Source organism: Cuculus canorus, chromosome 1 (assembly GCF_017976375.1).
Source record: "Cuculus canorus isolate bCucCan1 chromosome 1, bCucCan1.pri, whole genome shotgun sequence".
Classification (NCBI taxonomy): Eukaryota; Metazoa; Chordata; class Aves; order Cuculiformes; family Cuculidae; genus Cuculus; species Cuculus canorus.
In genome coordinates this window covers 113,214,288-113,228,501 of record NC_071401.1, presented here as the reverse complement: position 1 = coordinate 113,228,501, position 14,214 = coordinate 113,214,288, and the positions used below count along the sequence as shown (strand labels likewise).

General features: G+C 36.6%; 1 protein-coding gene across 2 annotated transcripts in view; it reads left to right on the top strand.

Annotated features, from left to right (window-relative positions):
• The window catches only part of LOC104056012 (ephrin type-A receptor 3), a 223,659-nt gene that overhangs the window by 160,433 nt on the left and 49,012 nt on the right, over positions 1-14,214 (top strand). The window contains exons 6-9 of one of the 2 annotated variants that reach the window (XM_054071215.1): positions 4,319-4,443; positions 11,074-11,233; positions 13,074-13,176; positions 13,635-13,702. In XM_054071215.1, the coding sequence (XP_053927190.1) occupies positions 4,319-4,443; positions 11,074-11,233; positions 13,074-13,176; positions 13,635-13,702 (456 nt within the window). Of the gene's footprint in view, positions 1-4,318; positions 4,444-11,070; positions 11,234-13,073; positions 13,177-13,634; positions 13,703-14,214 lie in introns of both variants that reach the window. The other variant, XM_054071206.1, reaches the window with a different exon arrangement.

Below are 14,214 nucleotides of genomic sequence, written 5' to 3'. Positions count from 1 at the left end.
AATAAAAATCATCAGTTTTCTGCAAAAAGGAAAAGGAATAAGCCTTCCATTTAGTCATCAGTGCAGAAGTCGCAGTTTGGGTAATACAGTCAGTTCTGCTGGCTCAGCTATGTTCTTGATCACCATCTTTCAGCACAGCTTGGAGTATTTTACTCTGTAAGGCTGATCGCTGGTTACGAGCAAAAGCTGGCAGCAAGCAGGCCATGGCCATTTTAGAACAAAATCATTCCCTAATATTTAATTTGTGATCTAGAGACCTAAGCAAGAAACAACAGAACTCTAAATATTTTAGCAGTTGAACACACATGGCTTCCCAAAGTTAATACTGAATTCTCTCTCTCACAGGACAGGGGGTTTTCCTCCAGTGTATTTATACATCTGTAAGCCAGTCACATATGAAAATAATAACCAAGGAATAAGGAAAAAGTCAATAAGGAGATTTATATACAGCTGCTATTAAACTGGAGAAAAACAAATGATCTGTTGGGGTCAGTTTCATGGGGAAATCAATTTGAGCAGAGTTTTATTGTCGTCTCTGCTAGATCCTTCATGTTATTTGCTCGCACCTTTAACAGTCATGAGTGAGGAGGTTTTTACACTTGTGAGTCTTAGCTCCCTGGATCATTGTGTTCGTTACCTTTTCAACATCCACATTCCCAGTTGTCACAAATGCTACCTAACAACACTGAACGCTCAAAGTAAATTTCCCCTTGTAACTCTAGGGAGTTTTGAAAGTTCATATTAACTGCTTAAAGTAGTCATAAACCAGTTAGACTGTAGTACCAGACAAATAATAACCATCAGATGAATAAAAATGCCTACATATGCATTGCATGTGACTATTGAGAATAAACCTCTTAATGCGTGGCCACACAAGCCTGAAGTTAATTAAAAACAACCCAATACTTTGTCAGTGAAGAAGTTAAGAATACTAATACATTAATCAAAATGCCAATAAAACCATAAATGCATAGAGTTATATGAACCACAGGATTTCTAAAAAAAATTGCTAAACCCACCTTTTATTCAGCTTCTTAGTCTGAAATGGTACTCTTTTTAAGTTTTACCTTGACATGTACTTTTTCTTAATGATAAGTGAACCTAGCCTAACATTGTGTTGGCATTGATGCTTTAATATAATTTAAAAAAAATTGTTTATCTATTAAATAATAAATAGCTTCATAATATATCATTTTTTTGCTAACCTATAGTGGCAGATTTTTTTTTGTTGATGGGAGCTGCAGGCATTTGAAATATTTGTTCCAGCATTCTTTTATTGCACAATCTAATTGTCTTTTTTAATATAAGAAAGGAAAATCTGGGAACTGCAATGAAAAATCAATATTCTAAGGACTTAAGTATATAAAGAGTTGTTCTCGGGGAGTTGCCCACATCAAGATTTACCTTTACTTCCTCCTACTTCACTATAAATAGAAGGAGCATCCTGATGCTGAAATTATACCAGGAACAGCACAGTTGAGTTTTGCAGAGCCATAAGCCTGAGGTGGTGCTAGGAGAAGAACTGCTGGAAGGGGTTCTTGTGAGAGCTGTCCTCTCTGGGGCTCTATTTCATGCCACAGAGATGTAGAGAGAGATCAAAATCAACTACTGCTTGTGAAATCCAATGAGAGATGGTGAAAACAACAGGAAAGTTATGAAATGTATTCCCTGACATTGAGTCTTTGTTTTTAACCTCCCGTGTGCTACAAAAATAAAGTGCTCAGATGATATACAAGATAGTTAAGCAGGATTAAAAAAAAAAAAAAAGAAGAATGTTTAAAAATTAAAATTGTTACAAATACATATCTTCTCCTCTTAACATAAATAGTGTGGTTTATCTTCTAGAAATAAGTAGTTGAGCCCTGAAATGTCTGAAGACACCTTTCTTTTACTTACTGAATATTAATGCCTTAAAACTAGGTAACTTTTTTTAATCAACATAGTTAAGGGAAGATGATGGTTTAGGTAAATTTGAAATTCAAAATTTTGGTAGCTCAGAGGTTCAGTAGCTGGTGGAGTGGCCTGGCATGTGGTGCTGTATTGCAGAACTCAGGTCTGGTTTGTGCATGGGATTAAACATGCCTGAAACTTTGTGTTTCTCGTGGTTATCTGTTTCTCTTCCATTTACTCATGGAGTGGGGTGCTGTCTTTTCCAGATGTTATGTAGATATAACTTCTGAGCAGCTTTAGGGACCTTAGGGACTAGAAAAGGTATATGAATGTTTTATAATGTTATTGATAACAGCAGAGCAGACGCTTTTCTAATAAACGGCTGTGTGATAAGTTTCTGGTAGCATCTGCAAAGATGTATGTAAATGAGCTCAAAATAATGAATACTTTGTTAGAAGAAAGCACATCTGTATTGGAGCGTGTAAAATTATTTCAGCCAGCCATTGTAGCACAAATTACCATAATTTATTAGCGGGAAAGCCATTTCTGTTAATCATATATTAATTATTCATAAAATCTGTATTAATGTTACCTTAATGGGAAGTGTTACCAGCTGGGGTACTGGACTTGGCAATCTATTAGCATAAAAAAAGATTAATAGCTTGACTTAAAAAGAAGACATAAAAATGACTTACAAGAGCATAAAAGCAGCAAGCAGGGGTATATGAGTGAACATAGTGCTGGCTACAGTATAGCAGTCCAGCCAGCTAACCGTTTTGTATTTTGGCTTTAGCACTGATTTGTGCCTGAACGGAATTCAAGTGGAATTGCTAAAGGATGTTCATTACAAACCAGTCCTGTATACCTTGCCCTAATGCTTTTCAGCTCTCTGGCATGCACAGATCTTGTGAGTCTGAGTAAAACAGAGACCCTTTATCATTCTACTTTAATAAAACAAAACAAAACAAAAAACTCTTATTAGAAAGTTATTGTGAACTACGTGATGTGAAAATGCTGCTCGGAGGATGTGTTTCAATCCAGAACAATTGTGGACGTGTATATACATTTGTGCTTCTGTGAGTGTATGTAGCTTTCTAGGTGCTCTACTCAATTAAAGGAACATATCAACATTTAGATTGGCTCAAGACTAGGATGTATGTTTTGATGCTCTGATCAAACACGAAATGAATTTTCCAAAATTTATTCAAATTAAAAGTTCTCTTATTCTGGCTTTTGAAAGATCTCTTGCAGAAATTAAAACCTAAACAGAAAGGGCATTGACTGATGCATGCGAATGGGTAATGCATCTGAAGTGCAACTAGTTTTATATGAACAGTAAAAGTTTCATAAGATTCAGCTGAAAGGAAATTGTTTAGATCAGCTAGAGACTTTTTATTAGGATAGTACAATGTTGAACTTATAAACACATTTGTTTTACATGTTAAGATAAAAGGCTGTTTATTGGTGAAAGATTTTTTTAGAATGACTTTTAAGACCTTTAATGTGTGATCTGTAAGTTATCATCTGATGAATTTTGGCCAAAACCATGGAAGAGAAGCATTTGGAGAGGGAAGCCAACCCAAAAGAAGCAGAAAGATCATTAAAAATTTACATAGGTTTCAGTGAGTCCAGGAAACATAGGCTTGGTCTTGGAACAACACGTAGAGCTGGGTGGCCTAAAGCTAAACTGATGTTCAACAATCTTAGGTAATTATATTTTTTTTTTCCCTGTGATGTTGACAGTATTTCCAAGTTGTGGGTGGTGGGTGAGCATGAGATCAATCATCATGCCTAACTCTGAGTATTACTTATCAGAAATGTTATTCTTTAGTTTAGATTTTTTTCTTCTAATTTCCTTTTCAAAGAGATGTGGTAAAGGATAACTGTATATGGGAGCAATTTGTATCTGGAGAGCTTACCAAATAATATAAAAGAGACTGTATTCTGCAGTGTGCTGATGGTTGTTAGTAACTGTGGATAGCAGGAGCTCCTTGTATGTAATGCATTCCAGCACCATTTTACACTTGCATATGGGAATGTTATCAGAGTTCTGCAGAGTCTGGTAATGATAATACTTCAGCATTATAACAAATAGGTAATACTGTTATTTTATTCTCTATTTTAGTATATCAAATATATTGCATTGCTAACATTGTAGTAGCAGATCGAAACCATCTGCTGTCTTGCCACTGATCCGCCAGTGTAACAGAAAATGTCAGTTCATTTTCCTTGAGGCCAGTATGCTTTAAGGCATGTGTAGTAGGACTATAATCCAGCTGCTAAATGTTGATACAAGCCCAGACCTATGCTCATGAGTCTTTTAAATGGAAACAATACTCTTTGCCAAGGATTGGAGCAGAGATAAACTCAGTTTGCTTTTCTCTCTTCTCTCCTGCCCCCTCCCCCCCCCCCCCCATCCTTTTTACAGCTCCATCCCCCATCACAGTCATAAGGAAAGACAGGACATCCAGGAACAGCGTGTCTCTGTCTTGGCAAGAACCCGAACATCCAAATGGGATCATCTTGGACTACGAGGTCAAATACTATGAAAAGGTGGGAATAAATATCAAACGGGAGGGGTTTGTGCTAGTAATATTGTAATGAAATTATTGTATCAAGCCTATGTTAAGTATTCAGAGACACCCCTGTTCACACACTGTCTGCCTCAATGATAGCAATTGTTGAAATTATTAATTTTTTTGCTAAGGAGAGCATCATGAAAATATGACATGAAGTTGTTGTGTTTTCTACCAAGTTCATCTGAAACACGTCAGAACAAATATAGGAAGAAATGCAGACAAACTGTAATACTCTTTTTTTCTTGAGTAGAGTTTACTTACTCAGTTCTGTTATGCTGTCAATGTTCATACATTTATTTTGTGCAGCCATGTATTGGTACTTCCCTGTGGCACGAGCATCTTTTACACAAAAATGATCTGAAAAAGAGATAGGCAAGCATTTAGTACTGGTTTGCACTGTGAAAGTTCCTACTTTTCATGAATAACTTAGTTCTTCATAAATTTTATGTAAATAACTACTAATCAAAACCAATATGCCATTAAATAGGTTCTGGTTTATATGAACACTTTCTTATATTTAAAGCTGTTGATTTCTACATATATGGATTTATACATATAAAGATCTGTATTTCAGAAAAAAAATACATCTTCATAACAGAATATGGTATTTAATTAAATCTTACAGGTAGGATTGAAAAGACCATCAATTGTTGTGAAGATTGTGAAGAGCAGTATTAGCCATCTTTAGACTGGCCAGAGAGATCATCTGATAGATTATGTTACTACTGAAGTTGACAAATATCAAAAAAGTATCAGAAATAGCAATTTAATTTAGCGTTTACTAATGCTGTTCGTATCTAGAAATGAGGCTTATATTTCATACATAGCAAGGAAGATACGGTACAAATAACCAGTATCTACTTAGAAACTGCTGTTAAAAAGTCTCCATGGGTATTCAATTAATCTTTAGAAAGTTTTCTCGTGGAGCCTACCAGGGGGACGGTGTGGTATTGATAGTCCCCACCTGAACTCCAGCCACAGAATGGGAATCAGAAAAACAAATCATGAAAAGATTTCTCCCAAATTAACGTGTCATCTCATTTTAAATGGGTTTTTTTGGTGAACACTTGAACCTTCAAAGATCTTAGTAAAAATCTGAACATATGTAGTATTACGAATAAAAGGCAAAAAAGAAAGCTTCCTAAATATTTCAGTTGAGTCTCACCTTATAAAGCAGTAGCCTGTAGACTTTCAATTTGGGATTTTTTTCTGTTATTTCAATGGAGACCAGATCAAAGTCCAGTTCCTAGGCTTGAGAAGTAAGAGAGCTGACTCACACATCACTATGTCTTTATTACTACATCCTTGGTATTGAAGGGATGCTATAATTATTTTGGGTCTTGTTTCCATTTTTTTTTAAAGAACATAAAATAGGTACAACTTTTTAGTAAGGCTTGGAAGAGCTATTTACCTCACAGAGAGCCTACAACTGAAAGACCCCAGAACTTCAGCCTGCATTGCACGGACTAGGTTATTTGTCTGCGTGATTAACTTGTGCTTCATTTGAGACCTACCTCACTGCTCTTGCTGCCATTGGCTGTACCTTTCTTTTCCAAGAGCTGTGGCAGGCCCATCTCCAGTCTCTCCAGGTGGAAGTCCTCGCCTGGGTGGCTCTGCATGAGTACCACAGGGTGCAGGATGTAATGTGTGGGTGTATTGCACATTGTGGTGTTAGGATGATCTCTTCCTTTGTAGCAACTAAAACCAGAGAGGTTTTTCCCCTTGTGTGCACTTAGCTAATTTTAAGTGAACCACAGATATTTTGCTTGCGTATTTGTTTTTTTGCAGTGTTTTGATCATTGTTCTACACTGAAATTTACTTGCTTTGTTCAAGAAGATTGTCACCTCCCAGTACTGCTTTAAGAACAAACTGAGCATGTGGCTGCTATTTCCAATGAGTGTATCCAGTCTTGTGGAACAACTGGTTGTCATAAGGCACCTTCATAAGACAACCAGTATTATGAGGCTGATCTTGCACATGTGTTTCTTTCCTTTGAAGTCTGTGATCAAGAGTTCATATGCACCAGACAGCTTTCTTAAACCAAAGAGCCAACTACTTGACAATAGAAGCCAGACCATTTAGAGCAAAGGGTTTTAAAAAGCAACTTCTGACACCAGTGTTTTTAATGTGGGTTCTGCAGCCCCTTGAGGAGTCAGAAGCCTATTCCTTATGATTTGTGAAAGGTAACTAAGAAAAGCAAATCTATTGTCAGGAGGCTTTAATCCATTGCCCTTTCTAGGTCTGCAAATTGAAAAAGGTTGAAAACTACTACTACTCTGTACATGCAAAACTTACTGAGGTCAGGGCAGCCCATGCCAGACTGTTACTCTCCATTTCTTCTCCAAGTACCTTTGGAAGATGCTGCCTTTCTGTCTGAGAGCTCTAAGCATCCCGCTCTCCTCCCCTTCCTTTTAAACTTGTCCAGTCCATTTGATTTTCTGCTTCAGGAATCATCTTAGTCAGGCTTACTGAAAAAATCATTGTTGTTAAGTGGCAGCTGCTAGGAAATAAACCCTTATTAGTTAGCAATCTGAGTATTTCTCCTGACAAGTCATACCTGATTCCTGGTAGATTATTTATATTGAACCCCTTTTCCCCCTCCTGCTTGTATTTACATACTATACCTTTTGTAATCTCTCAGAAATTAATAAAAAGAGCACTTTTAGAGTGATACGGGTCTGCCCGATTCTGTCATACATCTTGTCCATGAAAATATTTTTTTCACTTTGTTAATTTATTCTTAAATTTCAAAGAATACATGATATCTATGGGTAACCGCATTTCACTGATATTCAGGATGTTAGAACATAAAAATAGAATGTCCTATATCTAATTTGTGATATCATGTAGTTTTTCTAATACATTTATTGGCATAAAATACGTGGAAAATATTTATTTTCTGCAAAGGTCATTAAACTTACCAGAGCATTTTTTCAGTAGTGATTTTAGTTGTGTAACCAAGAGAGAATAGAGGCTTATGTGATGTTTCTAGAGAAATTAGGAGCCACAGTTTTGGGAAATTGTTATACCTTATTAGAATGAACCTATGGGATTTTCAATGTACAACATTATGGACTGACAGTGATAGTTTTTCAGGCTCAATGTTTCAAATAGAATTGTGTTTTTTATAAAAATCTATAGGGCCTGGTTCTGAGGCCCTGGTAACTATTTAAAACATTTTTAAGAAATAAAATCATTTCAGAGGAATACTGTACAGAACTTCTAGGTATTTATTTTATGGTAGGGCATAACATTTTATGTTACGTTAATGGTACCAAATGACACCCTGGTTTAGTACACCCATGCAATGCTGTGCTGGATTTTAACTGTCTCAGCCGTCAAAGCACACATATAACAAAAGTCAGAGCTTTTTTCTCGTACAAGCAGATACTTTTTTCCCTCCTTATCCTTGCTCACATAATTATGTTCTCTGCAAGAATATCTTGTCATGCAAAGACGGGAAAAAAAGCTGTCTCCGAAACATCACACATAAACTGCTAATTGCTTCATTTAAATATGTGGCTTACAATTATGGTAAATAAATCCCACATGCTTTATTAAGGTGAAGTCTACTGCAAACAGTGAGTGAAATTTAATTGCAGTCTCACGTTACTAAAATAGATTTTCCTTTGTCATCTTAGAAATTTCTGTGTCCTTAGTAGACTGGTTAAAGATAACAAATAAATAATGATATCTAGTTTGTGCTTTTTCTGAGGCTGAAAAAGTAAATTACATGCAAATGCACTTAGTTGGTTTTAAACTCTTGTTATGCTGGCTTTGATGATAGATAGGTTTATGGGAACTGTATTATTGACAAACAGTTCACACTTGACAATAAAGGGAAAAAGTATTGGGATTGTGAGTTCCTTCCAAAGATATGTAGGCTGGTTTTGGCCTCTCAAGTGTACATGCAGCTGATGGGGAAAATGTTCTTCCTCGTGTAATATAAACACTTACTGTGCTTATCTGAAAAAGCACATACCGTTCACTCTCGCTTGTACTGCTGCTACAAATGTTAAATGTATCCAAAATATGTCTTTTGTAAAACACAGTTTAAAATTATGAAATGTCATTTGCAAATGAGACACTAACAGTAGTGGGATTTGCTTCCCAGTAAAGATTGTGTCTGGTAAACTATGCAGAAATATTCAGGAAGAATACGCTTTATGCATCCAAGTAAAGATTTATCATCAAACAGTGTTTGGTTAAAGTTCTGCTTGGCAATGACTGCCTCTCCTATTTGTATATTCGTTCTGCTTATGGCAGCTATAGTGCTGTATCTCTGAAGTTTTACTTCATCCCCAAGAAAGATAAACTTGGGCTTTTATGTGGTGTTTCACTGATTTGATTACTATTAACATTAAAAATGACTTAGAAAATATGTGTGTAAAAAGCTTACCATAAACTAAGATACCATGACATCCTCCACGCTATTGTTTTAAAGTTTTATTTTCCAAGTTCCATTGCAAATTATTAACAGAAAGGGCCATGACTATGTTTTCCCTTGCACATTTATATCTGCACAAAAAGGAAATGTTTGCATTTCATAAAAGCAGCCTGAAGTGAGATGAAAATGAATGTCCAGTCATAGCATACACAAAAGATTTTGTGTTTTAAAGACAAGATTATTATGTCTTTGAAATTAAAATAGTAACCTACATTCAACTGAATGATAAGAAAAGCCTGCAAATTATAACACTAGGCCTTTATTAGTTCACGTATAAATATTTTTAGCTCCTTAGAATGTGTTCCTATAAGTTTTTCTCCCCTAAATTTATAACAGAAATTTTTTTCAGAGAAGTATCAGGAAACTATGAGGAGGTCCAATGCTGATTTCATTTTTATTTTTTGTGTGTGGTGGAAATGGGCCATGGTAAACATTTTTATAAGCCACTTTTTGAAGACTAATTCCAGCTCACCCTATTGGATGTTTTTATTCTGGATGGTAACGTTCATGCACAGGTTTAGCTGCTTTTTTCTCTTTCTTTTCTCTTTCTTTTCTGCCTCTCGCTCCCCCTTTTACAATAATTATTCATGTGCATGATGTTTCTTATTATGTGGAAATTCTGGCCATTTCCCTAGCTGCAGTGTAAACGTTTCTGTTTCTTTGTATGTCAAAGACTGCCAAGAACATGGTAGTTAGGCTTCTGTAGCATCAAAGTGAACACTTTATGCTGTCAGCCTACTAACTTAGACTAAATCTAACTTTCTTACCCTAGAGAGCACTGCAGAACAAGCACACTAAACAAGCTCTAGTCACTTGAACATTTTCCATGAAGGTGAGAAGGCTTTGGCTATGAGTGTACCGACTATTTTCCAACCTCTGTATTTGTGCATCAGTGCTCTAGTGTTGCCAGAGCTACAATGTCAATACCTTGCAGGCTAATGCAGAGCCATAAAATGTAGAGGGAATTATGTGACATCATTTGCATCTAACATATGTTAACTCAGGTTCTGCTTTCAACTAGGCAAAAATCAAATATTTTAGTGTATTTCAGTGTGTTCAAAGTAAAAGGGCAGCATATGAAACCTCCACCATATCCAGAATAAAAAAAAATCATCATTGCAAATTGGAACAACTGAGATTCTTGCAGTTACCCACATGTATGGCTGCTGTCCAAGATTTTTTCTGAGGCAGTTCCAGCTGCCATTTTTAGGAAGCCAAAAATGTTCTTTTGGTACGGGAGAGCTTTAGTAAAATAAGCACTACATCAGGCCTCAAATGCAAGCTTGAATTTTTAGTGAATTTAGTAATTTTAATGTACAGTGGCAGTGAGACATAGTTTTAACAGAATTAGCATTTTACACAGTGAGATGTGTATCCAGCCTTCCTAAATTACAAAATGGTCAATTTCTTATTTTATATAAAAAGTCATTATGTCAGAAATATGTGACTATTGAGCAGAGTGTGCTTTCTAGTAAAAACCAGTAAGGAGCAAACACAAGTCTCCTTTCTGAGTATGGAAGCCCAAGACTCATTCAGGTGCAAGTTTGGTGCGGTTTTGCCTCAACAGGGTGGACGCATCAGTCTAATAGTTTTTGTAGCATAATAGAGAACCAGTTATAGTAGCATTTTCACAGAGCTGAGGTGAGGAGCCTAAGTGGAGTTTCTCTTCTGACTGTTATAGAGGTAAATACTGTCTTGTAAGACATGAAGGAGTGAAAACTGCATCCTGCAATAGGTCTGCAGATCTGTAAAATGTCTAAGTTGACCTGTTACAACTTCCAGTTCAATACCATCAGCAAATCTGTTTGATCTTTTTTAAATTACAATTTTATTCTTCATTTTCTTGTTATATTACAGGCTGTGGACAAAATGATGCAAAACTATTTAATGAAATATCATATATTTAGCATGTCTAGCATTTAATTTACAGCACAAGGCCACAGAAGCTCTATATATTTAGATTTCTTGCTATTCAAAAGATTTTTAGCTGATTGAAAATGAATGGCTGTAGAAGCATTTGTCAGGCTATAGATATTAAAAATATGCTGGTGCTGTGCGGGTAATTTGTAATAGTTTTGTACCACTCAGCTTTTGTTTCTGTTTTTTTTCTTTTTAGAGTGTGGTTTTAATCTCATAATTTTTCTTCCCAAAAGCAGGAACAAGAGACAAGCTATACTATTCTAAGAGCAAAAGGCACCAACGTTACCATCAGCGGCCTCAAACCTGATACGACCTATGTATTCCAAATTCGGGCCCGAACTGCAGCTGGATATGGGACAAACAGCCGCAAGTTTGAATTTGAAACCAGTCCAGATTGTATGTATTTGTTCAAATGGTTAAACTGACATCCTGCCTAGTTTCTGACTGATTTTAATCACTCCTTTCACTGCCTTGCCAGTTTAGTAAATGTGACTCATAACTATTTATGATGTGTCTTTCTGGGTAGCATTGCTATATAACTTTATGTTTTATCATTAAATTTGAAACATGCTATAAAGAGTATACCATGAATATCACAGGTGGTATTTTCATACATTCCCTACCTGGCCTTGCCTAGTTTCTTGCTTAAAAAAAAAAGTAGTTACAGATTGCTGTTATGGTGATATGAAGCTTAGGCATACCAGACAAAACTAGGACTCAAGATAGGACAGACAAATACAACAGGAATTAAAAACTCAGTTGCAATGATAACATATTTCGTAATTTAGAGGTTAAGAAGTTTTATCTGCAGAGTAATAATAACAATAATAACAGTAATAACAATAATAACAGTGTAACTGGCCAAAAAGGTGACAGGAGCCAGTGGTGGACATCTCAATAATGTGCATACAGGTGACACAGACACCAAATTACATAACTTGATTCCTGTTGCCACGTTATCATACCTACACGAGTAAAGTCATAGAATCATAGAATAGTTTGGGTTGGAAGAGACCTTAAAGATCATCTAGTTCCAACCCCTGTGCCATGGGCAGGGACACCTCCCACTAGATCAGGGTGCCCAAGGCCCCATCCAACCTGGCCTTGAACACCTCCAGGGATGGGGCAGCCACAGCTTCCCTGGGCAACCTGTGCCAGTGCCTCACTGAAATTCTTCCTTATGTCTAGTCTAAATCTGCCCCTCTCCGGTTTATACTCATTGCCCCTGGTCCTATCAGTAAAAGCCTTTGTAAACAGTCCCTCCCCAGCTTTCCTGTAGCCCCTTCAGGTATTGGAGGGCTGCTATAAGGTCTCCTTAGAGCCTTCTCTTCTCCAGGCTGAACAACCCCAACTCTCTCAGCCTGTCCTCATATGGGAGGTGCTCCAGTACAGTTGTAGGTCTGGAATAGGCAGAGGCTTCTTCCCAGGGCAAATGATGTGACTTCAAGAGGTCGTGTAGACAAACTGTCCAGTTTGTGGGGAGCAGGAGGGCTTGCTTTCAGCTCAGTTTGAACAATTTCAAACATAGTACTTTAATGACTAATTGTGCTGTGCTTGGTGAAGTTCAATAGATGTCCACTGAAGATGTTTCATCATACATAAGACCTAAAGGTGTCCTGTCATTGTATAGCAGTCTAGCACACCAAAGCTCCTTGCTTAGGGACCACAGGGAAGCATCTCATGTAAGGCAAAAAAATAGCCCTTGTTTTTCCTATAGGCATTGATTAATCATGGATGTTTCTTCTATGTGTTTCCATGTGCCCTGGCTTTTCACAGTCTTCACGGGCATACTGTCCAGCTTAACTGGGAAGAATAATTCCTTAAAGCACTTTTCCATCACATGGAAGTGAGAGTATAGGTGATGATTATTGACAGACTGGGATTTCTTGCCAAGGAAAAATTCCTTACTGACTGTGACAAAATCTATGTATGTTATGGTATGTATGTTTGTGTTTACAGATATGTTTATATAAAAGTATCAGTTTAACAGCAGTTACTGCAATCACCAGCAGTAAAAATCAGCAGTCACAGAAAGATGACTTAGAGTCTTTTGTTTTCTTCCCTCTTATTTATTTGTCTGATGAAAAATTACTTAGTAGATTAAATATTTGGCAGGAGACCAAATGCTATATAGTGATGATTTAATCTGTCTGTTCCCTATGTGAATGTCAATTGTGATTTAATCAGTGTTTTGTGTGTGGAAGGTCATTTATATATTTTTGTGTTAACTTTTCAGCATTCTCCATTTCCAGTGAGAATAGCCAGGTCGTAATGATTGCCATTTCAGCTGCAGTAGCCATTATTCTCCTCACAGTTGTGGTGTACATCCTCATTGGAAGGTTAGTTTGTCATCTGGTTTGCACATTTAGTCCAGCTTTGATTTCCCTAAGGAGTCTTGATGAGCATGGCAAATCGGGTGTCATTGGGCAGTAGCGTGGCTTGTTTGCACCTTATCCTTTGTCTGCTGTCCAGGAGCTCTGGACACTGCTTCGTGCTCTGTAATGAGCCCACTAACATTAGCAGCCCCAATCATGCAGCAGTCGTTAAAAAATGCTATAAACGCATTCTTAGGCAACTGTAAAATTAAACTGTAGGGGTCAAAAATCAACAAATCCTCTCATTAGCCAATTTCCTCGAATTCCCTGAGAACATAATATACCTCTATAGGGCACGGAGAATGTAAATATCATGAACCTTTCAAAGAGGCATTTAATTGTGGTGGGAAAATGTTTTATTCTGTTTCCACCTGCAGTTAATGTATAAAATTCTTTATTTTTTTTTTCTCTGTCGCTTGTAGATTTTGTGGATACAAGAAATCTAAACATGGCACTGATGAGAAAAGACTACATTTTGGGAATGGCCAGTGTAAGTTATTGAAGCCCTTTAATGCTTCCAAATCTGTTGAATTCATCCGTTAGATAACTAGTATTTTTTCAGTTTATGAAAAAAATCATACCTCACTTAAACCACGGTGAAATTTTGAAGATAATTATCTCTCCTCTTATGGGTAAGGAGATTTTCCTCAAACAATTATTCTTTGTTTCAAATTTTTATCTGTGTCCGGGTTAGTAATGAGCAAAACATCACTGTCTATGTTCAAACGATGTGTGTGATTAACAATATGATATTGATTCTGTTGTGCATTACTGAAATTCAGAACATAACTTCAACTTCCTTGTTATCAGCTGTATAAAGTCAAATAAATTAAATTTTTTTCCAAAGTAAAATATAAAACCAGTGACTTCTGTCTTGATGACTACTGAAGGAACTGTGAACGTTGCTTGCTTGACAAAGTTGACCCACTAATAATTTAGTTTGGTTTTATTTGAAGCCTAGACTGAAAAGTGATTTGAAGTAGCTTCTTAAGTAAGAATGAC